The sequence below is a fragment of the Choloepus didactylus genome, chromosome 27, assembly GCF_015220235.1.
Source record: "Choloepus didactylus isolate mChoDid1 chromosome 27, mChoDid1.pri, whole genome shotgun sequence".
In the NCBI taxonomy this organism is placed as follows: domain Eukaryota; kingdom Metazoa; phylum Chordata; class Mammalia; order Pilosa; family Megalonychidae; genus Choloepus; species Choloepus didactylus.
In genome coordinates, this window is record NC_051333.1 from 3,147,848 (window position 1) to 3,167,770 (window position 19,923).

The following is a 19,923-nucleotide window of genomic DNA, read 5'->3' on the forward strand; positions in this document are numbered from 1 at the left end:
GTTACTCTTATCTGTTACCTGATAGTTGGGAACCTTCTGAGAGTCAAATTTCCAGACCTCAACCAAGAGCCAACCTTGTAAGAGACCTTTTTAAAGACAGCAATTTCATATCTGCTGCCTGCCCTTTTCTGTACAACCAACAATGATGTTATAAAATAAAATTTTACAATAGCATTTATAAATATCATGTACCAAAGAATAAATCTAAGAAACAATTTTCAAGAAAATCTATAAAACTTTATTAACAGAACTTTTAAAGGAGACCTAAGTAAATGGGGAGATATACCATGTTTATGGATTGAAAGTCAGAGAGGGGGTGGTGGGATTGAAGATTAAAGGAGAATGAAAGATAGTCAGGCCATTCTTTTCCCATCCCTCTCTTCTTTCCCACTGTGGAGGCACCACCACCATGGCCAAAGACAAAAGGTGGTATAGGGTGTTGAGGGGACCTTTTGAAGATATTATTTCAGTTAAGGTGTGGCCAAGTGAAACAGGATGGTTCTTAATCCAGATTATTGGAGTTCTTTATAAGCAGAAGAAATTCAGTAATAGTAAGAGAAATCCAAGTGGAGAGTGGAGGCTGGCAGTCAACGGAACCTAGAAGAGAAAGGAAAAGATGCCACCATATGCATTGCCATGTGATGGAAAAACCAAGGGCCAAAGATCTCCGGCAGCCAGCCCCAGAATGCCATAGTCTTCTGGGAGAAAGCACTGCCATCCTGATGCCTTGATTTGGATGTCCCCTAGACTTAAACAGTAAGCCAATAAATTCTCGTTCAAGCCAACCCATTTAGTAGTACACGGGACCACAGCCAGGAAACCAAGACAATATCTATGCATACACATACAGATCTTTCCTAGCTCTTTCAGCCTAGATGCAATGACACAGCACTAGCAATATGCTTACTGGGTTCCTGGATCTTGGTTTCTAAGTACCACTCTCCACAAGAAGGAACCAGGGCTCCTAGGAGAAATGGCTGGCTGGTTCAGGAACAATGTTTTGCATTAGAAAGTAAGGAACTGCTCAGTGAATGGTGGGGATATGTCCAAAGACACAGGCACAATTTGAGGATCAAAATAAACAACAGTGGTGATAGATTACAATCCATTGAATAAAATGGGAATCCATGAGCCCTTACTGACACAAATAAATAAATGAATAAACAAATGGGGGAGAAGGGGAAGTTCTCCCTTTTGGTAAATACAGAAGGAAGGATAGAAATAGAAAACTGCCATCTGGTCGATTCGGGCAGAAGTCATCAATAGATGCTCAGGGTGGCAGGTGGAGGTTTCATGAGGAACAGTCTATAGGCATGGTTGTGGTCTCGTAATATATCTTCCTACAAATTACTAATCAATTACTAATCAATCACATAGGAAAAATGGTGACTGCATGTAAGAGACTCCCAGCGGACACCAACCTGACAAGGTGGTCGGGATCGGCATCAGCAACTGTAAAAGTCTGAAGCGAGGGATGAGGCGTGACAACTAAATGCACCGCCTGTTCCTGAGGAGAATCCTGGACCAGAAAGAAGAAAAAGACACAGTGGGAGAGTTGGCAAAACATGAAGGGGTGGTGTGGGGCGTCTGTATCAGATGGCTGTGTTTGTATCCATATCGATTTCCCGATTTTGAATGGCCGCGTGTTGGTTATGCTGGTTATGAAGGAGAGTCCTTGTTTTAGGGAAACTACACACAGGAGCGTTTAGGCGTGAGGGGGCATTATGCTCCAAAAAATTCAGGTGTGTGCACGTGTGGTGGGATGGTAGACAGGAAAAATGGCCCCCAAAGATATATTCACTTTCTATTTCTGGAACGAACCTCTGATATACCTGATACAGCAAGAGTATCACCTGTTATGGGTTGAATTGTATCCCCCCAAAAAGACAGGTTCCTTTCTCCCTTCCCATGAATTTGACCTTATTTGGAAATAGGGTCTTTAAAAATGTGATTACTCAAGATAAGGCCAAATGGGATTAGGGCAGGTCCTGGGCCAGTATGACCAGATCAGAAGGAAGAGGAGACCTCGATGAACACAAGGGAGATGGACACGGGACAATGAGGCAGCGGCGTCTACAAGCCAAGGAACACCAAGAACGGCCCCCAAATTTCAGAAGCTGGAAAAGACAAGGAAGGACTTCGGAGGGAACATGGCCCTGCTGACACTTTGATTTCAGATTGCTGGCCTCCAGAACCATGAGAGAATGAATTTCGGTTGTTTGAAGTCATCCAGTTTACGGTACTTTGTTATGGCAGCCTCAGCACACTAAGGCGGTACCTAACATGGGAGAGGAGATGATTGAGTTAAGGATTTGGAGAGAAGGCGTTTATCCTGGATTATCTCCGTGGACCCTAACAGCTGCCCCATATATCCTTACAATAGAGAGAGAGTGGGTTAGACCCAGAGATTGGAGAGAGCTGTGGCCACCAGCCAAGGTGCACCGGCCACTCCGAGAAGCTGGAGAAACAAGGAGAAATCCACCCCCGGAGCCTCCAGAGGGAGCGTGTCCCAGCCAACATCTTCATTTAGTCATGGCAAAACTGACCTTGACTTCTGGCCTCCAGAACTGCAAGAGACTACTTTTGTGTTGTTTTAAGCCATCAGGTTTTTGGTAATTGAAAAGTAGATGATTGGGGGGATGGATGGATTGTAGGATAAATGGGAAGAGGAAATTGAGAGGATGGACTAATGACTGAAAGAATAGATTGGTGACGAATACACAACCATGTGGTGATACTGTGAACAATTGATTGTACACTTTGGATGACTGTATGGTATGTGAATATATCTAAATAAAGTTGCATTTGAAAAAAAGAGAATATATTGATGGATGAACTGATAGTTGAATGGATGGATGGAGATTTGGAGAGCCAGAAGAATATATGAGCAAATGAAGGTAGGTTAGATGGGCAGGTGGGTAGATGGGTGGATAAATAACCAGCTGAAAAAACACACAAATGCAAGAACATAGGCACAGATGAACTGAAGGTTGGTGGGGGGTTGGGTGAGTGGACATATGGATGGATATTCAGGGAGGTAGCAGGACACCTGGAAAGAGCCACATTTTAGAGTCAGGCAGACCTGATCTTGTCCCCAGCTCCTCCACCCACCAGCTGGGTCCCATTAGGTGAGTACGGCAGCCACGGTGGGTGTCCCTTCCAGAAAGAACTCCATCAGATGTGACGGGCAGTTAGCCGACAGCTTCCAGCTGCAGTACCCATGGCTCCTACCATGTTAGGACTGAGGTCATGTCATGGTTTTTTGGGCATCCCCCAATAAATGACTAAGTGTGGGGGTACTGGGGCCTGGTCATTTCCACCCAATACAAAAATTCTCTAGAGGCAATCTTTCTTCTCACTGAGATAAAACCATGTAACATAAGATTCACCATTTTAACCATTTAAAAGTGTATAATCCAATGCCTTTAGTACATTCACACTGTAGTGCAAACATCACTAATATCTAGTTCCAAAATATTTTCATCCCCCTAAAAAGAAAGCCATTAAGCAGTCACCCCCCCCCCCCCTTTCCCACATGTCCCCAGCCCCTGACTCCCACTAATCTGCACTCTGTCCTGTGGATTTGTCTGTGGACAATCCCAGCACCTATCGCCCCACTGGGCTGGCTGAGCTTTCTCAGAGCTGTGCCACGGTCCGGGCTCTTTCCACCCAAGTCTTTCCCTTTATGGCTGTTAGATGACTGCATTCCCGCTCCCCTCCCTTTATCTTTCACTGGCATTACCCCCAGTAAATCTCTTGCATTTCTAACCCCGGTGGTTTGTTTTGGCAACTGCTTCCTGGAGGACCTAACCAACTCAGCAACTGTGTGCCTCCAAGCTCCAGCCGTCTCCTCCACGAAGCAGGGCTGGGGAGGCTCTACAGACACATGGCCTGTAACGGGAAGCTCCAACAATGTCAGTAATATCAATACCCTATAATATCCAAACCCCAAGAATATGCAGTTAATGTCTGATGAGATTAATAGCCATTAATATTCAATTAATACCCAATGTCCAATCATATTAACCCAAGAATGCACAATTAATCCCCAATGCACAATAATATTAATAACCACAGCTAACTTTGTATGGCGTTACCATGTGCCCGTCACTGTGCTGAGGCCTTATGCAACCAGCTCATTGAACCCTCTCAAGTGCACGAGGGAGGGCCTGTCATCACCTTCGTTTGGGGGATGAGAAAACAGAGGTCGGAGATGCCTGTAACCCCAGAAGCCAACAGACATCCCCTGCCCAGAGAAGGTTCCTCTTGGAAAAATGGTCTCCACCACCAACCAGAAGTGGTTTCCTCAACATGAAAATGCAAGGTCATTTCTCCTAGAGGAAGTTCACAGGCCCTTCCCCTGGGCTGGGCAAGGCCTGCAGCCTGGTTTCGGAAAGGATCCGGAAGAGTGAGCCACGTCAGCCATATGCATCTGCTTGTACTCATTATTTCATATCAGTGAGATCATAGGATATTTATTCTTTTGCGTCAGCTCATTTCACTCAACGTGAAGTCTTTAAGGTCCATCCATATTGTTGCTTGAATCAGAACTACGCTGCTTTTGAGGGCTGAATAAGATTCTATTGTGTGTAAATAACAAGTTTTGCTCCTCCATGGACACTTGGTTGCTTCTGTCTTTTGGCAACTGTGCATAACGTCCCTGCGAGCATTGGTGTACAGATGTCTGTCTGTCCCTGCTTTCAATGCTTTCGGGTATGGACCTGGACGTGGGATTGCTGGTGAAGTCGTTACTCTTACTACCCCTATTTCACAGATGAGGAAACCGAGGCACGAGAGATGAAGCCACCTGCCCCAGGTCTCACCACCAGCAAGGCACAGAGTTGGGGATTCAAGCCAGATGGCTCTGGGGAGGTGAGATTTGCAGCCCATTTTACAGGCTGAAGGAACTGAGGCAGGTGCCCACCACTTCCGTGGTGGATGGAGCACTGTCTCCCAAATGGGTCCATTTCCTAATCTCAGGGCCTGTGGATATGTTAACTGACACAGGCTGAGGGGCTGAGTTGTGTCCCCCAGAATGACGTGTTCCAGTCTAACCAACCCCTGGTCCCGAGGTGACCTTGTTTGGAAATAGGGTCTTGGAAGATGTTACTGGTTAAAATGAGGCCAAACTGGGTTAGGGCGGGTATTAATCCAATACGACTTGTGTCCTTATAAGTGGGGGGTGAGGGAGGACTGGACAGAGACACACAGGGGAGAGGGCCACAGGGAGATGGAGGCAGAGACTGAAGGGCTGCATCTGCAAGCCGAGGAGCGCCAAGGCTCCCCGGGTGCTCAGCATCAGAAGGGGCAGGGAAAATCCTTCCCTGCGGGTTTCAGAGGGAGCCTGGCCCTGCCCATGCCTTGAGGTTGCACTTCCAACTCCCAGAACTGTGAGAGAATAAATTTCTGTTGTTTTAAGCCCCTTGGTGTGTGATGTTTTATTACAGCAGCCCTAGGAAACTGAGACACACCGCAAAAGGGACACTGCAGACGAGATGAAGTTACGGATGCTGAGACGGGGAGATTATCCTGGATGATCTGAATGAGCCCACTGTCATCACCAGGGTCCTCAAAGAGGGGGCAGGGGGATCAGAGTCAGAGAAGGAGGTGATGAGGGGAGCAGAGACTGGGGTGATACGCTTTGAAGAAAGGGGCCCTGAGCCAAAGAATGCAGGCAGCCCCTGGCAGCTGGAGAAAGGCCAGGAGCCAGTCTCCCCCTGAGCTTCCAGCAGGAAGGCAGCCCTTGATTCTAGCCCAGTGAGACCCATGTGGGACCTCTGATCTCCAGAGCCATAAGCTAATAAATCAGCATTGTTTTCAGCCTACGAGTTTGTGGTAATTTGTTCAGCAGCCCTGGGGAATTCACATGAGCACCCAGGTGCTAAGGGGCAGAGACGGGATTTGAATACAGCCTGGAGACCTCTGGTCACCATCAAGCAAACGAATAGATACATTATAAGCATCCCAGAAGGAGAAGAATGAGAGAAAGGAGCAGAAGGAATATTCAAAGAAATAATGTCAGAAAACTTCCCCAATTTAACAAAAGACATGAATATGCACATCCAAGGAGCCCTGATAACACCAAACAAGACAAACTTGAAGAAATACCTCCCCATCACATACTGATAAAGCTGTCAAATGCAAGGGACAAGGGGAGAGTTCTGAAAGCTGTGAGAGAAAAGCAACCTGTTATGTTTAAGGGAATCCCAATAAGATTAAGAGCCAATTTCTCACCAGAAACCATGGAGGCAGGAAGGCAGTGGATGAAATACCTAAAGGACTGAAAGAAAACACGTGCCAACCAAGAATTTTATACACAGAGAAACTCTCTTTCGAAAATGAGGGAGAGATTAAGACATTCCCAGGTAAACAAAAGCTGAAGGGGTTCATCACCACCAGTCTCACCCTACAGGAAAGGCTAAAGGGAGTTCTGCGGCTTGAAAGGAAAGGACACTAGACAGTGTTCAAAGCAGCGTAAAGAAATACAGACTTCCAGTAAAGGTAACCATTTGGGCAATGTGAAATGCGGGTACTAGTGTGTTGTACCTTTTGGTATGTAACTCCAATTCTGACTCCCTACACGTGCTAAAAAATGCAAACGCACGAAAAGTAATGATAAATTTATGGTTTTGGACATACAATGTAGAAAGATACAATTCACAACAAGTACAAAAAAAGGTGTGGGGACAGAGGAGTATAGGAACAGTGTATGTGTATACTATTGAAGCCATGTTGGTATCAAATAAAATATGATTATTATAGATTAAGGATGTTAAGTTTTTAACCCCATGGTAACCACGGGGAAAATATATGAAAAACATATCCAGATAGAAATGAGAAAGGACTCAATATGGTACAACACAAAAAATCAAGTAGATATGAAAGTAGGCATTAACAGAAGAATTGAGGGACAAAAATGGTATAAGACCTACAAAGACTAAATAGCAAAATGGCAGCAGAAAGTCCTGCATTATCAATAGTGACTTGGAATGTAAATGGATTAAACAGTCCAGTCAAAAGGCAGAGAATGGCAGATGGATAAAAAAGCATGACCCAACTATATGCTGTTTACAAGAGACTCGACTTAAATTCAAAGACATAAGTAGGTTGAAAATGAAAGGATAGAAAAAATATACCACACAAGTAGTAACCAAAAGACAGCTGGGGGTAGCTACACTATTATCAGATAAAGTAGACTTTAAGTACAAAACTGTTATGAGGGACAAAAATAGACATTAAGTACTGAAAAAGGGGTCAATTCACAAAAAGACATAACAATTATAAATACATATGCACCTCACAGCAGAACCCAAAACATATGAAGCAAGTACAGATTTCAAGGGAGAAATTGATGGTTGTAAGTTAATAATAGGAGACTTCAACACAACACTTTCAATAATGGTTAGAATATCTAGAGAAGATCAATAAAGAAATACAGACTTGAATGATACTCTAAACCAAGTAGACCTAACAGATAAATATAAAATACTTGAACCAACTGTTAGATCCCAGAAAGAAAGGAACTGACGTGTAGAAGGAGTTTCTAACCCAGAGGCCCCCGCAGGTTATCTCACAGAAAACAGGTGCCCCATAAACTAAAGAATGAAGGCTGTTTAAGGCTGTCCCTGCCACAGTGGTGCCCCAACCCCAAAAGGCAGGTAAAAGCAAGATCAGATATTTCTGTAGGACAAACAACTGAAAAGGCTGCTCTCCCTAGATAGATAATGTAGCCGCTTTTCTGAGAAGAATAATGGGCTAGAATCCCAACAACCTATCAGCCTAGAAGTTGACAGACACCCACCCAATCGAGGCCCAGAACACACTCAGCAGGAGCCTTCTCCCCCAACACCCTTCCCTCCCCACGTGGGTTTTTCCTTTAAAAATGCTGCTCTCAGATAGAGGGCCGGAGCCATTTTTTCCTTTCTTTCTTTTCTGATGGCTCCCACCTGCTTTCTTCTGCTTTCTTCCTCTAATAAACCTTAAACTCTCTACTTAAACCATGACTCGCTGCATTTGTGTGGATTCTTGAACGGCTCGGAACCTAACACCAACAACAATGGAATAGACATTTTTCCTAGTTCCCCTGGATCATTCCCCAGGATAGACCACATCTTGGGTCACAAGTCTCAGTAAATTCAGAAATACTGAAATCATATAATGTATCTTTCTGATCACAATGGAATGAAGCTAGAAATCAGTAACAGGAGGGAGAAATGGAAAATTCATAAAATGTGGAAATTAAATGCTATACTCATAAACAACCAATGGGTTAAAGAAGAAATCAGAAGCAAAATTAGGAAATATTGTGAAGCAAATGAAAATGAAAATAAAACATACCACAACTTATGGGATTCAGCAAAGGCAGTGCTGAGAGGGAAATTATACCTCTAAATGCCTCCATTACAAAAGAAGAAAGATAACAAATCAGAGCCCTAACCTCAAAACTGGAAGAACTAGAAAAAGAAGAGCAAGCTAAACCCAAAACCAGCAGAAGGAAAGAAACGACCAAAATTAAAGCAGAGATAAATGATATAGAGAAGAAGAAAACAATAGAATCAATAAAACCAAAAGCTGGTTCTTTGAAAAGATCAATAAAATTGAGAAAACCTTAGCTAGACGCAAAGGAGAAAGAGAGAAGACACAAATAATTAAAATCAGAAATGAAAAGGGGGGACATTACTGCCCACCCAACTGAAATAAAAATGACTGTAAGAGGATACCATGGACAACTGTTTGCCAACAAATTAGATAACTTAGATAAAATGGACAAATTCCTACAAACACACAAATTACCTATGTTGACTGAAGTAGAAATAGAAGATCTCAACAAACCTAGCAAACAGAATGAATCAGTAACCAAAAACCTCCCAAAAAGAAAAGCCAAGGACCAGATGACTTCACAGGGAATTTTACCAAACATTCCAAAAAGAATTAGCACCAATCCTGCTCAGACGCTTCCAGAAAATTGAAGAGGAGGGAACGCTCCCTAATTCATTCTATGAGGCCAACATCACCGTCATACCAAAGCCAGTTAAAGACACCACATGAAAAAAATACAGGCTAATGCTTCTTCTGAATATAGATGCAAAAATCATCAACAAACTGCTAGCAAACCAAATCCAACAGCACACTAAAAGAATTATACACATGATCAAGTGGTATTTAGCCCAGGTATACAAGGGTGGTTCAACATAAGAAAATCAATTAATGTAATACACCACATTAACAGAATGAAGGGAAAAACCACATGATCATCTTGATTAATGAAGAAAAGACATTTGACAAAATTCAGCATCCTTTCTTGAAAAAAAAAAAAAAAAAAACAAACTTTGAAAACCAGGAATAGAAGGAAACTTCCTCACCATGACAAAGGGCTATATGAAAAACCAACAGCTCACATTGTACTTAATGGTGAAGGACTGAAAACTTTCCCTCCAGATCAGGAAAAAGACAAGGATGCCCACTGTCACCACTGTTATTCAACATTGTACTGGAAGTTCTAGGCAGAGAAATTAGGCAAGAAAAAGAAATGAAAGGCATCCAAACTGGAAAGGAAGAAGTAAAACTTTCCCTATTTGCAGATGACATGATTCTATTTACAAAACATCCTGAAAAATCCTCATCAGAGCTCCTAGAGTTAATAAATGAATTCAGCAAAGTCTTGAGGTACGAGATCAACACCAAAGCATCAATAGTGTTTCTATACACTAATAAAGAACAATCAAAAGAAGAAGTCAAGAAAAAAATTCCATTTATAACAGCAACTAAAATAATCAAATATCTAGGAATAAATCTAATAAAGGATATAAAAGACTTGTACACAGAAAACTACAAGACACTGCTAAAAGAAATCAAACAATATCTAAATAAATGAAAGGATAGTCCATGTTCATTCATCTTGAAAAAAAAGAATGAATTTGGAAGACTCACTCTTTCCCATCTTAAAATTTATTACAAAGCCGCAGTAAGCAAAACAGCATGGGATTGGCACAAAGACAGACATACAGATCAAAGGAATTGAATTGATAGCTCAGAAATCAACTCTGACATTTATGGCCAACTGATTTCTAACAAGAGAGCTAAGACTACACAGTTGGGAAAGAACAGTCTCTTCAACAAACCGTGCTGGGAAAACTGGATCTCAATTTGCAAAAGAATGAAGGTGGCTCCCTATCTCATACAATATACAAAAATCAACTCAAAATGGATCAAAGACCTAAATATAAGAACCAGAACTATAAACCTCCTAGAAGAAAATGTAGGGAAAGCATCTTCAGGACTTGTGTTAGGCAATGGTTTCGTAGACTTTACACCCAAAGCACAAGCAACAAAATAAAAAAAAAATAGATAAAAGGGACCTCATCAAAGTAAAAAACTTTCCATGCCTCAAAGGATTTTATCTTGAAAGTATGGCAACCTACCAAATGGGAGAAAGTATTTGGAAACCACATATCTGATAAGGGTTGAATATGCAGAATATATAAAGAAATCCTTCAACTTAACAAAAAGACAAACAACCCAAACTAAAAACAAGCAAAAGACTTGAACAGACATCTCTCCAAAGAAGAAATACAAATGGCCAAAAAGAATCTGAGAGGATGCTCAAACTTCCTTAGCCAGTAGGGAAATACAAATCAAAACCACGAGATACCATTTCACACCCACTAGTATGGCATCTGTTAAAAAAAAAGGAAAATTCCAAGTGTTGACAAGGATGTGGAGAAACAGGGACATGCATTCATCGCTGGAGGGAATGTAAAATGGTGCAGTTGCTGCAGAAGATAGTTTAGCAGTTCTTCAGAAAGTAGGAATCGAACTACCATATAACCTGACAATCCTACAATTGGATATACACCCCAAAAAATTGAAAGCAGGGACTCGAACAGATATTTGCACACCGATGTTCATAGTAGCATTATTCACAACTGCCAAAAGATGGAAGCAACCCAAGTGTCCATGGATAAACACAATGGGTTATTTACATGTAATAGAACAATTATTCAGCCCTAAAAAGGAATGAAGTTCTGATATATGTGACAACAGGGATGAACCTTGAAGACATCATGTTGAAATAAGCCAGACACAAAAGGACAAATATATGACCTCACTGATATGAAATATTAGAAAAGCAAACTCTTGAGTCAGAATCTAGAATATAGGCTACCAGGGGACGGGGTGGGGGATAGGCTTAAAATGTGCAGTTTCTATTTGGGACGATGATAAAGTCTGGTAGTGGGTGGTGATGATGGTAGCACAATACTGTGAATGTAATTAAAAGCACTGAATTTTTATATTTGGATGTGATTAAAAGGGGAAATGTTATGTTGCATATTTGGTACTAGAATAAAAATTTTTTAAAAATCCACGAAGTGAAATCATGAGCAATAGTTAATAGAGCAATTATAAAAATGTGCTCTCATCAATTGTAACAAATGTTCCAGGCAATGCAAGGTGTTCATAATAGAGTGGCATATGGGTGTTTTATGCATGATTTTTTCTGTAAACCCATAACTGCTGTAATTAAAAAAAAAAAAAAAGTCAAAGAAATAAAAGGGAATAAACTTCCGAGACATGCTACAACATGAATGAACCTCGGAAACATGAAGCTGCATGAAAAGGGTACATGCTGTATGATTCCTTTTCTATGACATTTCCAGAACAGCAAATACATAGAAACAGAAAGTAGTTTTGTGGTTGTCAAGGGCTGGGGAGAAGGGGCAGAGAGAACGGGGGTTACTGCTGAATGGACAGGGGGTTTCCTTTGGTTTGATGAAATGTTTTGGAACTAGAGAGAGGGAGGAGGTTGCACAACATTGTAAATGCTCTAATATACGCCAATGAATTGTTAAGTTTAAAATGGTTAATTTTACATTATGTGAATTTTACCTCAAAAAAAACCCACAGAAAAACAAAAAAAAGAACAAAAGAGATGTAGTCCTGAGGGAGGAGGGGGCTGGGTCCCTGGACCCCTGGGTCGGAGGGAGGAGGGGGCTGGGGGCCTGGACCCCTGGGTCTGAGGGAGGGGGGGCTGGGGTCTGGACCCCTGGGTCTGAGGGAGGAAGGGGCTGGGGGCCTGGACCCCTGGGTCTGAGGGAGGAAGGGGCTGGGGGCCTGGACCCCTGGGTCTGAGGGAGGAGGGGCTGGGTCCTGGACTCCTGGGTCTGAGGGAGGAGGGGGCTGGGCCTGGACCCCTGGATCTGAGGGGGGGGGGCTGGGGCCTGGTCCCCTGGGTCTGAGGGAGGAGGGGCTGGGGCCTGGACCCCTGGGTCTGAGGGAGGAGGGGGCTGGGCCTGGACCCCTGGATCTGAGGGAGGAGGGGGGGCTGGGGTCTGGACCCCTGGATCTGAGGGAGGAGGGGCTGGGGCCTGGTCCCCTGGATCTGAGGGAGGAGGGGGCTGGGCCTGGACCCCTGGATCTGAGGGAGGAGGGGCTGGGGTCTGGACCCCTGGATCTGAGGGAGGAGGGGCTGGAGGCCTGGACCCCTGGGTCTGAGGGAGGAGGGGGCTGGGCCTGGACCCCTGGGTCTGAGGGAGGAGGGGCTGGGGGCCTGGACCCCTGGGTCTGAGGGAGAGGGGGTTGGGATCTGAGGGAGGAGGTGCTGGGCCTGGACCCCTGGGTCTGAGGGAGGAGGGGGCTGGGGGCCTGGACCCCCGGGTATGAGGGAGGAGGGGCTGGGGGTCTGGACCCCTGGATCTGAGGGAGGAGGGGCTGGGGTCTGGACCCCTGGATCTGAGGGAGGAGGGGCTGGGGGCCTGGACCCCTGGGTCTGAGGGGCTGGGGGCCTGGACCCCTGGGTCTGAGGGAGGAGGGGCTGGGGGCCTGGACCCTGGGTCTGAGGGAGGAGGGGCTGGGGGCCCGGACCCCTGGGTCTGAGGGAGGAGGGGCTGGGTCCCTGGACCCCTGGGTCTGAGGGAGGAGGGGCTGGGGGCCTGGACCCCTGGGTCTGAGGGAGAGGGGGTTGGAATCTGAGGGAGGAGGTGCTGGGCCTGGACCCCTGGGTCTGAGGGAGGAGGGGCTGGGCCTGGACTCCTGGGATCTGGGGGCCAGGATTCCTGGTTCTGGGAGGGAGAAAGAAGCTGGGATCCAGACACCGGGATGCAAAGGGCAGGGAGCGGCAAGGCTGGGAGTCGTTCTGTGGGAGAGGAGAGAAGAGATCCGGCAGAGGAAGTGGCCAGCGATGGGGGCAGGATTTTGGATGGAGCTGTCTCCTGAAGGGCTCCCTTCCCACCCACGCCCACCTGCCTGGGGAACTCCAGAGGGGTTTCCAGGAAGAGACAGGGAAGGGAAGGGGAGGAGGCGGCTCACTGGGCCTCCCCACCAAACAGCCTAGGGACAGAAAGAGGAGAGGAGGGGCCTTGGGGTCCTGGATTCTTGGGTCCTGAGGAGGTAAGTGCCGGCAGGTTGGACCGCCGGGCTATACCAGAACGCTTGCATTCTAGGGGAGCCCGGGGCTTGAGTTCCGGGGGACCGGGAGAGGGCAGCTCCAGGGGCTGAGCTCGGGTTAAGGCGGGAGGGCTGGGGGCCACTGACCTGGGTCTCCCAGGGCGCCCCGAGCTGGGAATCAGGCTCCTGAGCCTGAGGGAGGGAAGGTGCAGAGGGGGGGCTCTGGGTCCCGGCAGAACAAGGCCTGGCAGTTTGGACGTTGATCCTACAGAGCTGGGGGAAGGAAGTTGGGGGCCCCTGAAGCTGAGGTGCTGCCTGGGAGGTCCGGAGGAGACAGGAAGTGGTGGTTTGGGGGTGAGGTCCTGGAAAAGGAGGCGGTGGGACTTGGGGCCTGAGACTCCAGCGGGGAGCTCCAGCGTGGACTTTGCCTCTGCTGTGACGTGAGCGGCCCCGCCCCACCCCGCACCCCAATCCCCTCTCCCTGAACCCCAGTCCTAGGACTGAGTCATCTGAAGGAGCTTGGAGGGGTGAGTGTCCTGGGGGTGGGGTGGGTGCGGTGGGGGCCTGGGAGAGCTTTCTGAGGGAGAAGGGGGACCAGGAGGAACCGGGGGGCATTGCAGGAATCCCCCAGGGACCGGGCGTGCTGGGACCCGGGCGGGGAGCCTGGAAGAACCGGGAGAATCCCAGAGATTTTGAAAGACAGCGGGAAAGTGCTGAGGGGAGAGCCGGTTGGCCGGGATCGGACCCCTGCCCCCGCCTGGGGCCCATGGGTGCCGGAGGCTCCGATTTGTTACACCTGGGCCCTGAGGCTGCCTGTCACCTGTGGGAGGTTCCGGAGGTTCCCAGAGGCCCCAGGCCTAGACCCTGCCCCTCTCCTGCCCCTCAGAGCCCGCCATGTGGGGCTATCTGTCCCTGCTGCCTGCTTTCCTGGCCCTATGGGGCACCGCCGGAGTCTGGACTGTGTGAGTGTGGCAGGAGGGCGGCCACCCGGGTCCGAGCGAGGAGGGGGCCTGGACGCCCGGGTCCGAGGGAGGAGGGGGCCTGGACGCCCGGGTCCGAGGGAGGAGGGGGCCTGGACGCCCGGGTCCGAGCGAGGAGGGGGCCTGGACGCCCGGGTCCGAGGGAGGAGGGGGCCTGGACGCCCGGGTCCGAGGGAGGAGGGGGCCTGGATCCCCGGGTCCGAGGGAGGAGGGGGCCTGGACGCCCGGGTCCGAGGGAGGAGGGGGCCTGGACGCCCGGGTCCGAGGGAGGAGGGGGCCTGGATCCCCGGTTCCCAGGGAGGAGGGGGCCTGGATCCCCGGTTCTGAGGGAGGAGGGGGCCTGGATCCCCGGGTCCGAGGGAGGAGGGGGCCTGGACGCCCGGGTCCGAGGGAGGAGGGGGCCTGGATCCCCGGTTCCCAGGGAGGAGGGGGCCTGGATCCCCGGTTCTGAGGGAGGAGGGGGCCTGGATCCCCGGGTCCGAGGGAGGAGGGGGCCGGGGTCCTGGAGTCCCGGGTCTCTGAGAGGAGGGGCTGGGGCTCCTGATGTCTGGGTCCTTAGAGGATGGGTAACTGAAGGAAAAGTTGGGGCTGAAGGCCCCTCCTCACCGCTTCCCCCCTCAGTTTTGCCCTGGCAGTGGAGAACGGGACCGTGAACCTCACCAAAGGCTTCCCCTACATCAGGTAGAACCGGTGCTTGTGGGGTCGGTGGGCCTCAGGGAAGGGGCCTGGCTCTGAGGAGCCCCGGGTGACCCCTTTGCCTTCCCCAGTATCTGTGGATCCTACCCCCCGCAGAGCTGCATCTTCAGCCAATTGCTCAATATGGGAGCGGCCATGGGTAAGTAATCCCCAATTCCTTGGGTCCAGGGCTCGCCCCACCCAGGCCAGCCGGGCTGCAGCCCCTCACCCCCACCCCCCACGCCCAGACGCAGGAATCCAGGATCCCGGACCCGCCCCTTCCAGAACCCGGGAGCCCCCCACCCCTACCCGGGCCCCAAACCCCCCTCTCCCACCCCCTCCCTGCTCGGGTCGGGGTCTCCGCCCACCACCCTCTCCCCGCAGCCGCCTGGATCTGCATTCTCCGTTACCACCAGCTCCGCGACTGGGGCGTCGGAAGGCGGCCTAACCAGCTGATCCTGTGGACCGGGCTCCTCTGCGCCCTGGGCACTTCCATAGTGGGCAATTTCCAGGTGAGACCCAGTGGGCTCGCAGACCCGCCTCCGCAGGTGGCCGACCGCCGTTCGGACTACAACTCCCAGCAGCCCCCGGGGCCGCAGGCGTCTTGTTTCGGGGGCTCGTCCCCGCACGGCCCTCTGGGACTTGTAATTCTCTTGGGGCTAGGGGTCCGTGGAAAGGCGAGTTCTTTTCCTGGCCATATTTTACCGAGAGGTTTCTGTTGGTTTTTTGTGTTTTGCGTGTAATCTTCCTGGGACCACTCAGCTGCTCAGTGGTGGGCGGAAATGAACCCAGACACAGAGACCCACCCTCTCAACCTTTCAGCTGGGTAAGGTATTCGTAGAACAAATCAGTGGACAAATGACAGGAGACCATATATTAATTTAGTATATGTTATTATTTTATTCCAGACCTCTCTGCAGAAGAAACAAAGGATGGGGAGACCACAGGGTGCAAACCTTGTTGTTGCCTCCACCTCATTAATAAAATTTCCCCAGCACGTTTGCATAGCAATTCACTCAGGCATCTATGCCAGTGGTCCGCAACCTTTTTTTTTTTTTTCACTGTCGATCTCTCCACCACTACCCACAAGGAGACTTTTGAGATTTTTTTCCTAGCCGTCTCCCCCCAACACGTCCAGTAAAATTTTAGTATTTTAAAATATCAGTATAAGACATACTATACATCTGTTTAGGTAACATGGCCTTTTGGAGGGCCACAACTGTTATGAAGGCTAAGAATTTTTCAGCACCCACACCCCCATCTCGTTGGGGCAATAATCGCCCCATTGTGAATGCATGGTTAACTCCACTAACATTTACTACATCCGCTGTGGACCCGGCACTGTTGCAGGGATTTGAGGCCACAGGAGCAAATAATCCCCATCCTCGTGGAGCTGACTGTAGCCAATGAACATAATCAGTAAGCTGATCACCTGGCGTGACAGCCTTCAATCCCCATCCAGTGGGCCGGCCCAGGGCCCCCTTCCCCTTCGCTCCCCGGGCCCACCCCCCAGTCTTCCTCTCAGCTCTTCCTCTTCCCCCTTCCCAGGAAAAGAACCAGAAGCCCACGCATCTGGTGGGTGCCTTCCTCTCCTTCTTTGTGGGAATCCTGTACTTCTGGCTGCAGCTCTTTTTCTGCTGGAGGATGAAGAGCCTGCCCCAGCCCGGGGCCCCCTGGATCGGGCCGCTCCGCCTGGGCCTCTGCAGCGTCTGCAGCATCCTCATCGTAGCCAGTATCCTTGCTGGGGCCTGGGCCGGGGGCGGGGGTGGGGCCATCTCCCACGGGGCGGGGCCATTTTCCGCCTCGCGTGCCCCTGCCCTGCGCCATCGGGCATGCCTCCGGGTCTCCATCTGGTCCAGGGTGCCGACTCTGGACTGGGGCTGCTGGGTTGGAAATCCCATCTGCTCCTCATCTTGGTTTCCTAACTTCTTGGTGCCTCCGTTTCCTCATCTCTCAAACATGGGTAGTGCCAGAACTGGCTGGTAAAGAACGAGTGAGATAATCCACGTGAGGCTCTCAGATTGGTGGCTTGCACACTGCGGGTGATTGGTAGATACTGGTGGCCATAGTCCTTGGCGTCCCTCCGGCTGATTGTGAGATTGGAAACTGAGGTTCAGGCAGGAGACTTCTCTTGACCACCATCCCTCATGAGAGATGGTGAAGCCGTGCATGTCTCTTCCCAGCTCCACATTAGGCGATGTCAATTTAGTAGCTTGCCAAGGTGATGGAGGGTGTGTTTACACCATGGCCATTGGGAGATGCTACCAAGGCATCAGGAGAGCTGACTGTTAAACACCTACCAGTGTGTTTATTCCTTGTCAGCTCCAACCCAGGTGTGACTCACCCGCAGCGGCCAGAGGCTTCCCATGGGACCGTGCAGCTATGGGCAGAGCAGGTCACTCTCTGATCCTCAGTTTCCACATCTGTACGAGGTCCGTACTATCCACTCAAAAAAAAAAATTTGCCAGCTGCTTTTGTCCTAATATTATTACTGAGAAGTGGAGTGCTGTGGAAGAAAGGCGGGCAGAAGGGGAGCCAGGGAGGGCTCTGGGCTTCGGAAGAGGCTGGAAGACCTGATAAAAGTCCTGGGTCAGCTCCATGGGGTGGCTCCCTTTGTTCCAAAGTTTCCCAGAAAAGGGAGGCGGTGATCCATTTTGATCCCCTCAGGGCATCAGTCTGCATCCCGTGGCGTAGGCAGTGGGGGGGCAGCTGGAAGTGAGTCCCTAGAAGTTAAGGCTGGCTTCTCAGTGCAGCCTTTCCCTTCTCCAGGCGTGGAATCAACCTTTCCCCTGGGGACACCAGAGTTGATAAAGTGCAGCCAGCTCCTTCCAAGTCAGGGCTGGGCAGATAATCCATTCGGCTGCAGGCTCATTTAATGGGGCCAAGATGTTCCCTGGTGGGGCTGTCACCTGGGGAGAACAGACTGCCCACTGAGTGTGATAAGGGCTGGGTGGGAGGATCAGAGAAAGTTCTCTGGAAACATGCGCCTTGGACTGGCGTCTGAGCCAGCCTTACAGATCCAGCTGCTGCAGGCCTCGGTGGCAGGTGTGTGCAGAGGGTGGGAAAACAAGCCAGGCCAGGGGCAGGGAATGAGGCCGAGCCTGTTGGCAGGGCCAGGGCTGAGGGCCTCCAGCGCCTAAGTCAGAGGTTTAAGGAGTGGACTTCCACCTGGGGCAACAGGGAGCTATGGAAAGCTCCTGAACAGGAGAGGAACAGGGTGGGTTCTGGGGGTAAGCGAGTTGCATTTGGGGGCTCACTGTAAGATCCAGGGATGGTGTCTGCCCTGTTCACCTTCTATCCCCACTGCCCGGCACATAAGGAGCTGGAAGTATTTGAGTGAATGAATGAAACATTTAAGCTGAGCCAGGAGGGGTGAGTTGGAGGCAGCTTGGCTAAGAGGAGAGGGATCCAGTGAGAGGGTTTCCAGGAACCACCACCAGCCTGGACAGTGCGGAGAAGTTTCAAGGAGCTTGGGGCGTGAGGGGGCTGAGGAGCCTGAGAAAGGACCGGGCAGACCACAGGGAGAGGGGTGCGGCCAGCGGAGGCTGCTGGGGTGACCCAGGCTGACGGTCCAGGCAAGTGGGCTGGGAAGGGGCGGCTGAGGCAGACAGGCCGAGGCTTGGGTGCCAAGTGGCCCTGGGAGGTGAGGAGGCAGGAAGAGAGGGAGACCCCTAAGTGTCTGCTTCAGCACATGACTGGATAACGGAGCTGCCGCAGGTGGGGACACCCAGCCAGGGGGAGAGATGTCTGGGGAGCCCTGTGTGCTAGGGCATGGAAGCAACGGGGCCTGGTGGTCTGGGTGGACAGCAGGGAGATAGCGGTGCCTTCCCGGGGCTGGGGGAAGCCGATGGGGAGCTGAATTCCTCCTGGGAAATCGGGGATGCAACCCCAACAGGCAGTCTGTGCAAGGGAAATGTTTAGGAAACAAGCCTGAGACGAAAGAGGGATTTGGCAGCATCAGGCCAAGATCCCTGTACGAGAACGTATGGGAGACAACAACAGGCAAAGATGGTGGCCGAGGGGCCATTCGAGCCAGGGCAGGGTGAGCTGATGGTGGGAGGAAGCCCCGAGAGGCCTCAGGCCTGCCCCAGGGCACACAGCATCCAGGCTGGGCCCCGGTCCCGCCTGCAGGCACAGGGCACGGTGGTGGCCTGGGGGTCCCATGAGCCCGCTCTGGCCCTTGACCTGGCGCCAGTGGCCGTCCTGCACGCCGTCTCGCTGCGCTCGGTCTCCGCCGCCTGCGAGTGGGCCGTCACCATGCTGCTGTTCGCGCTCTTCGGCCTCTTCGCCGTCGACTTCTCGGGACTGCACGGCTGCACCATCAGCCTCCGGCCCTGCCGCGGCCCCGGCACCCTGGCCGCCTCTCCTGGCCCGCTGCAGATCCAGCTGTCCCAGGCGGTCTGACCCGGGGGTCGCCTTCTCCAGCGGAGGACGAGAGAGGCGGCCAATGCCAGGTGTCCCCCGAGGACGGGGGAAGGCGGCGCTGACCACTGCTGCAGCCAGCGTCCCTGCAGAGTGCCGGCTTGTCCCCGCCGCCTGGCCTCGTCCCTGGGACCAGGGCGGAGGGACCCGGGGCCAGCTCTCCAGCGAGGAGGGAGCGTGAGGCCAAGCGCGGCCAGCCAGCGATCCCTGATCAAGGTTATTTATTGTGTTTTTTTACTGCCGGCGGAATCAGAGACACGGACGCAGGCAGGATCACGCGAAGCCAGAATTCCTTCCGGAAGCAAATCCGTACAGAACGTCGTGGTGGGGGGAGGGGAGGGCCCGGGGGGCTGGGAGGGGACAGGGAAGGGGCAGTTGGGGACACAGGGGCAGACGGCCCTGTCCAGATCTGCTAAGCCACCCCGACCAGCTCCCGTCCCTCCCCCACCCCACCCCGCAGAGA

The 19,923-nt window shown here is 50.6% G+C and overlaps 1 protein-coding gene and 1 long non-coding RNA gene across 5 annotated transcripts; one reads left to right on the top strand and one right to left on the bottom strand.

The window, feature by feature from the left end:
* Window positions 1–215: 215 nt before the first annotated feature.
* Window positions 216–15,799, bottom strand: LOC119520920. Its single transcript, XR_005214246.1, has 3 exons — window positions 15,449–15,799; window positions 1,422–1,519; window positions 216–597 (listed from the first exon to the last, which is right to left on the bottom strand). It is a non-coding gene; the product is annotated as an uncharacterized LOC119520920 (long non-coding RNA).
* On the top strand, window positions 13,340–19,918 carry TMEM150B (transmembrane protein 150B). 4 transcript variants are annotated; one of them, XM_037818769.1, is made up of 7 exons: window positions 13,340–13,386; window positions 13,876–13,910; window positions 14,270–14,345; window positions 14,985–15,044; window positions 15,131–15,198; window positions 15,423–15,550; window positions 16,587–17,679. In XM_037818769.1, exons 3-7 carry the CDS (start codon window positions 14,278–14,280, stop codon window positions 17,022–17,024), a joined length of 762 nt encoding a protein of 253 aa, XP_037674697.1. In that variant the 5' UTR covers window positions 13,340–13,386; window positions 13,876–13,910; window positions 14,270–14,277; the 3' UTR covers window positions 17,025–17,679. The 4 variants fall into 4 exon arrangements, with proteins under 4 accessions (XP_037674697.1, XP_037674698.1, XP_037674699.1 ...); XM_037818771.1 differs by lacking the exon at window positions 13,340–13,386 and adding an exon at window positions 19,234–19,918 and having other exon boundaries at window positions 13,838–13,910; window positions 16,587–16,770; XM_037818770.1 differs by lacking the exon at window positions 13,876–13,910 and having other exon boundaries at window positions 13,347–13,386.
* Window positions 19,919–19,923: the final 5 nt, after the last annotated feature.

Bases quoted from the DNA above. Each gene is read 5' to 3' on its own strand.
- TMEM150B (XM_037818769.1), top strand. From the start codon at position 14,278: ATGTGGGGCTATCTGTCCCTGCTGCCTGCTTTCCTGGCCCTATGGGGC. The intron at 14,346-14,984 runs GTGAGTGTGGCA...TTCCCCCCTCAG, and splicing joins ACCGCCGGAGTCTGGACTGT to TTTTGCCCTGGCAGTGGAGA. The intron at 15,045-15,130 runs GTAGAACCGGTG...TGCCTTCCCCAG, and splicing joins AAAGGCTTCCCCTACATCAG to TATCTGTGGATCCTACCCCC.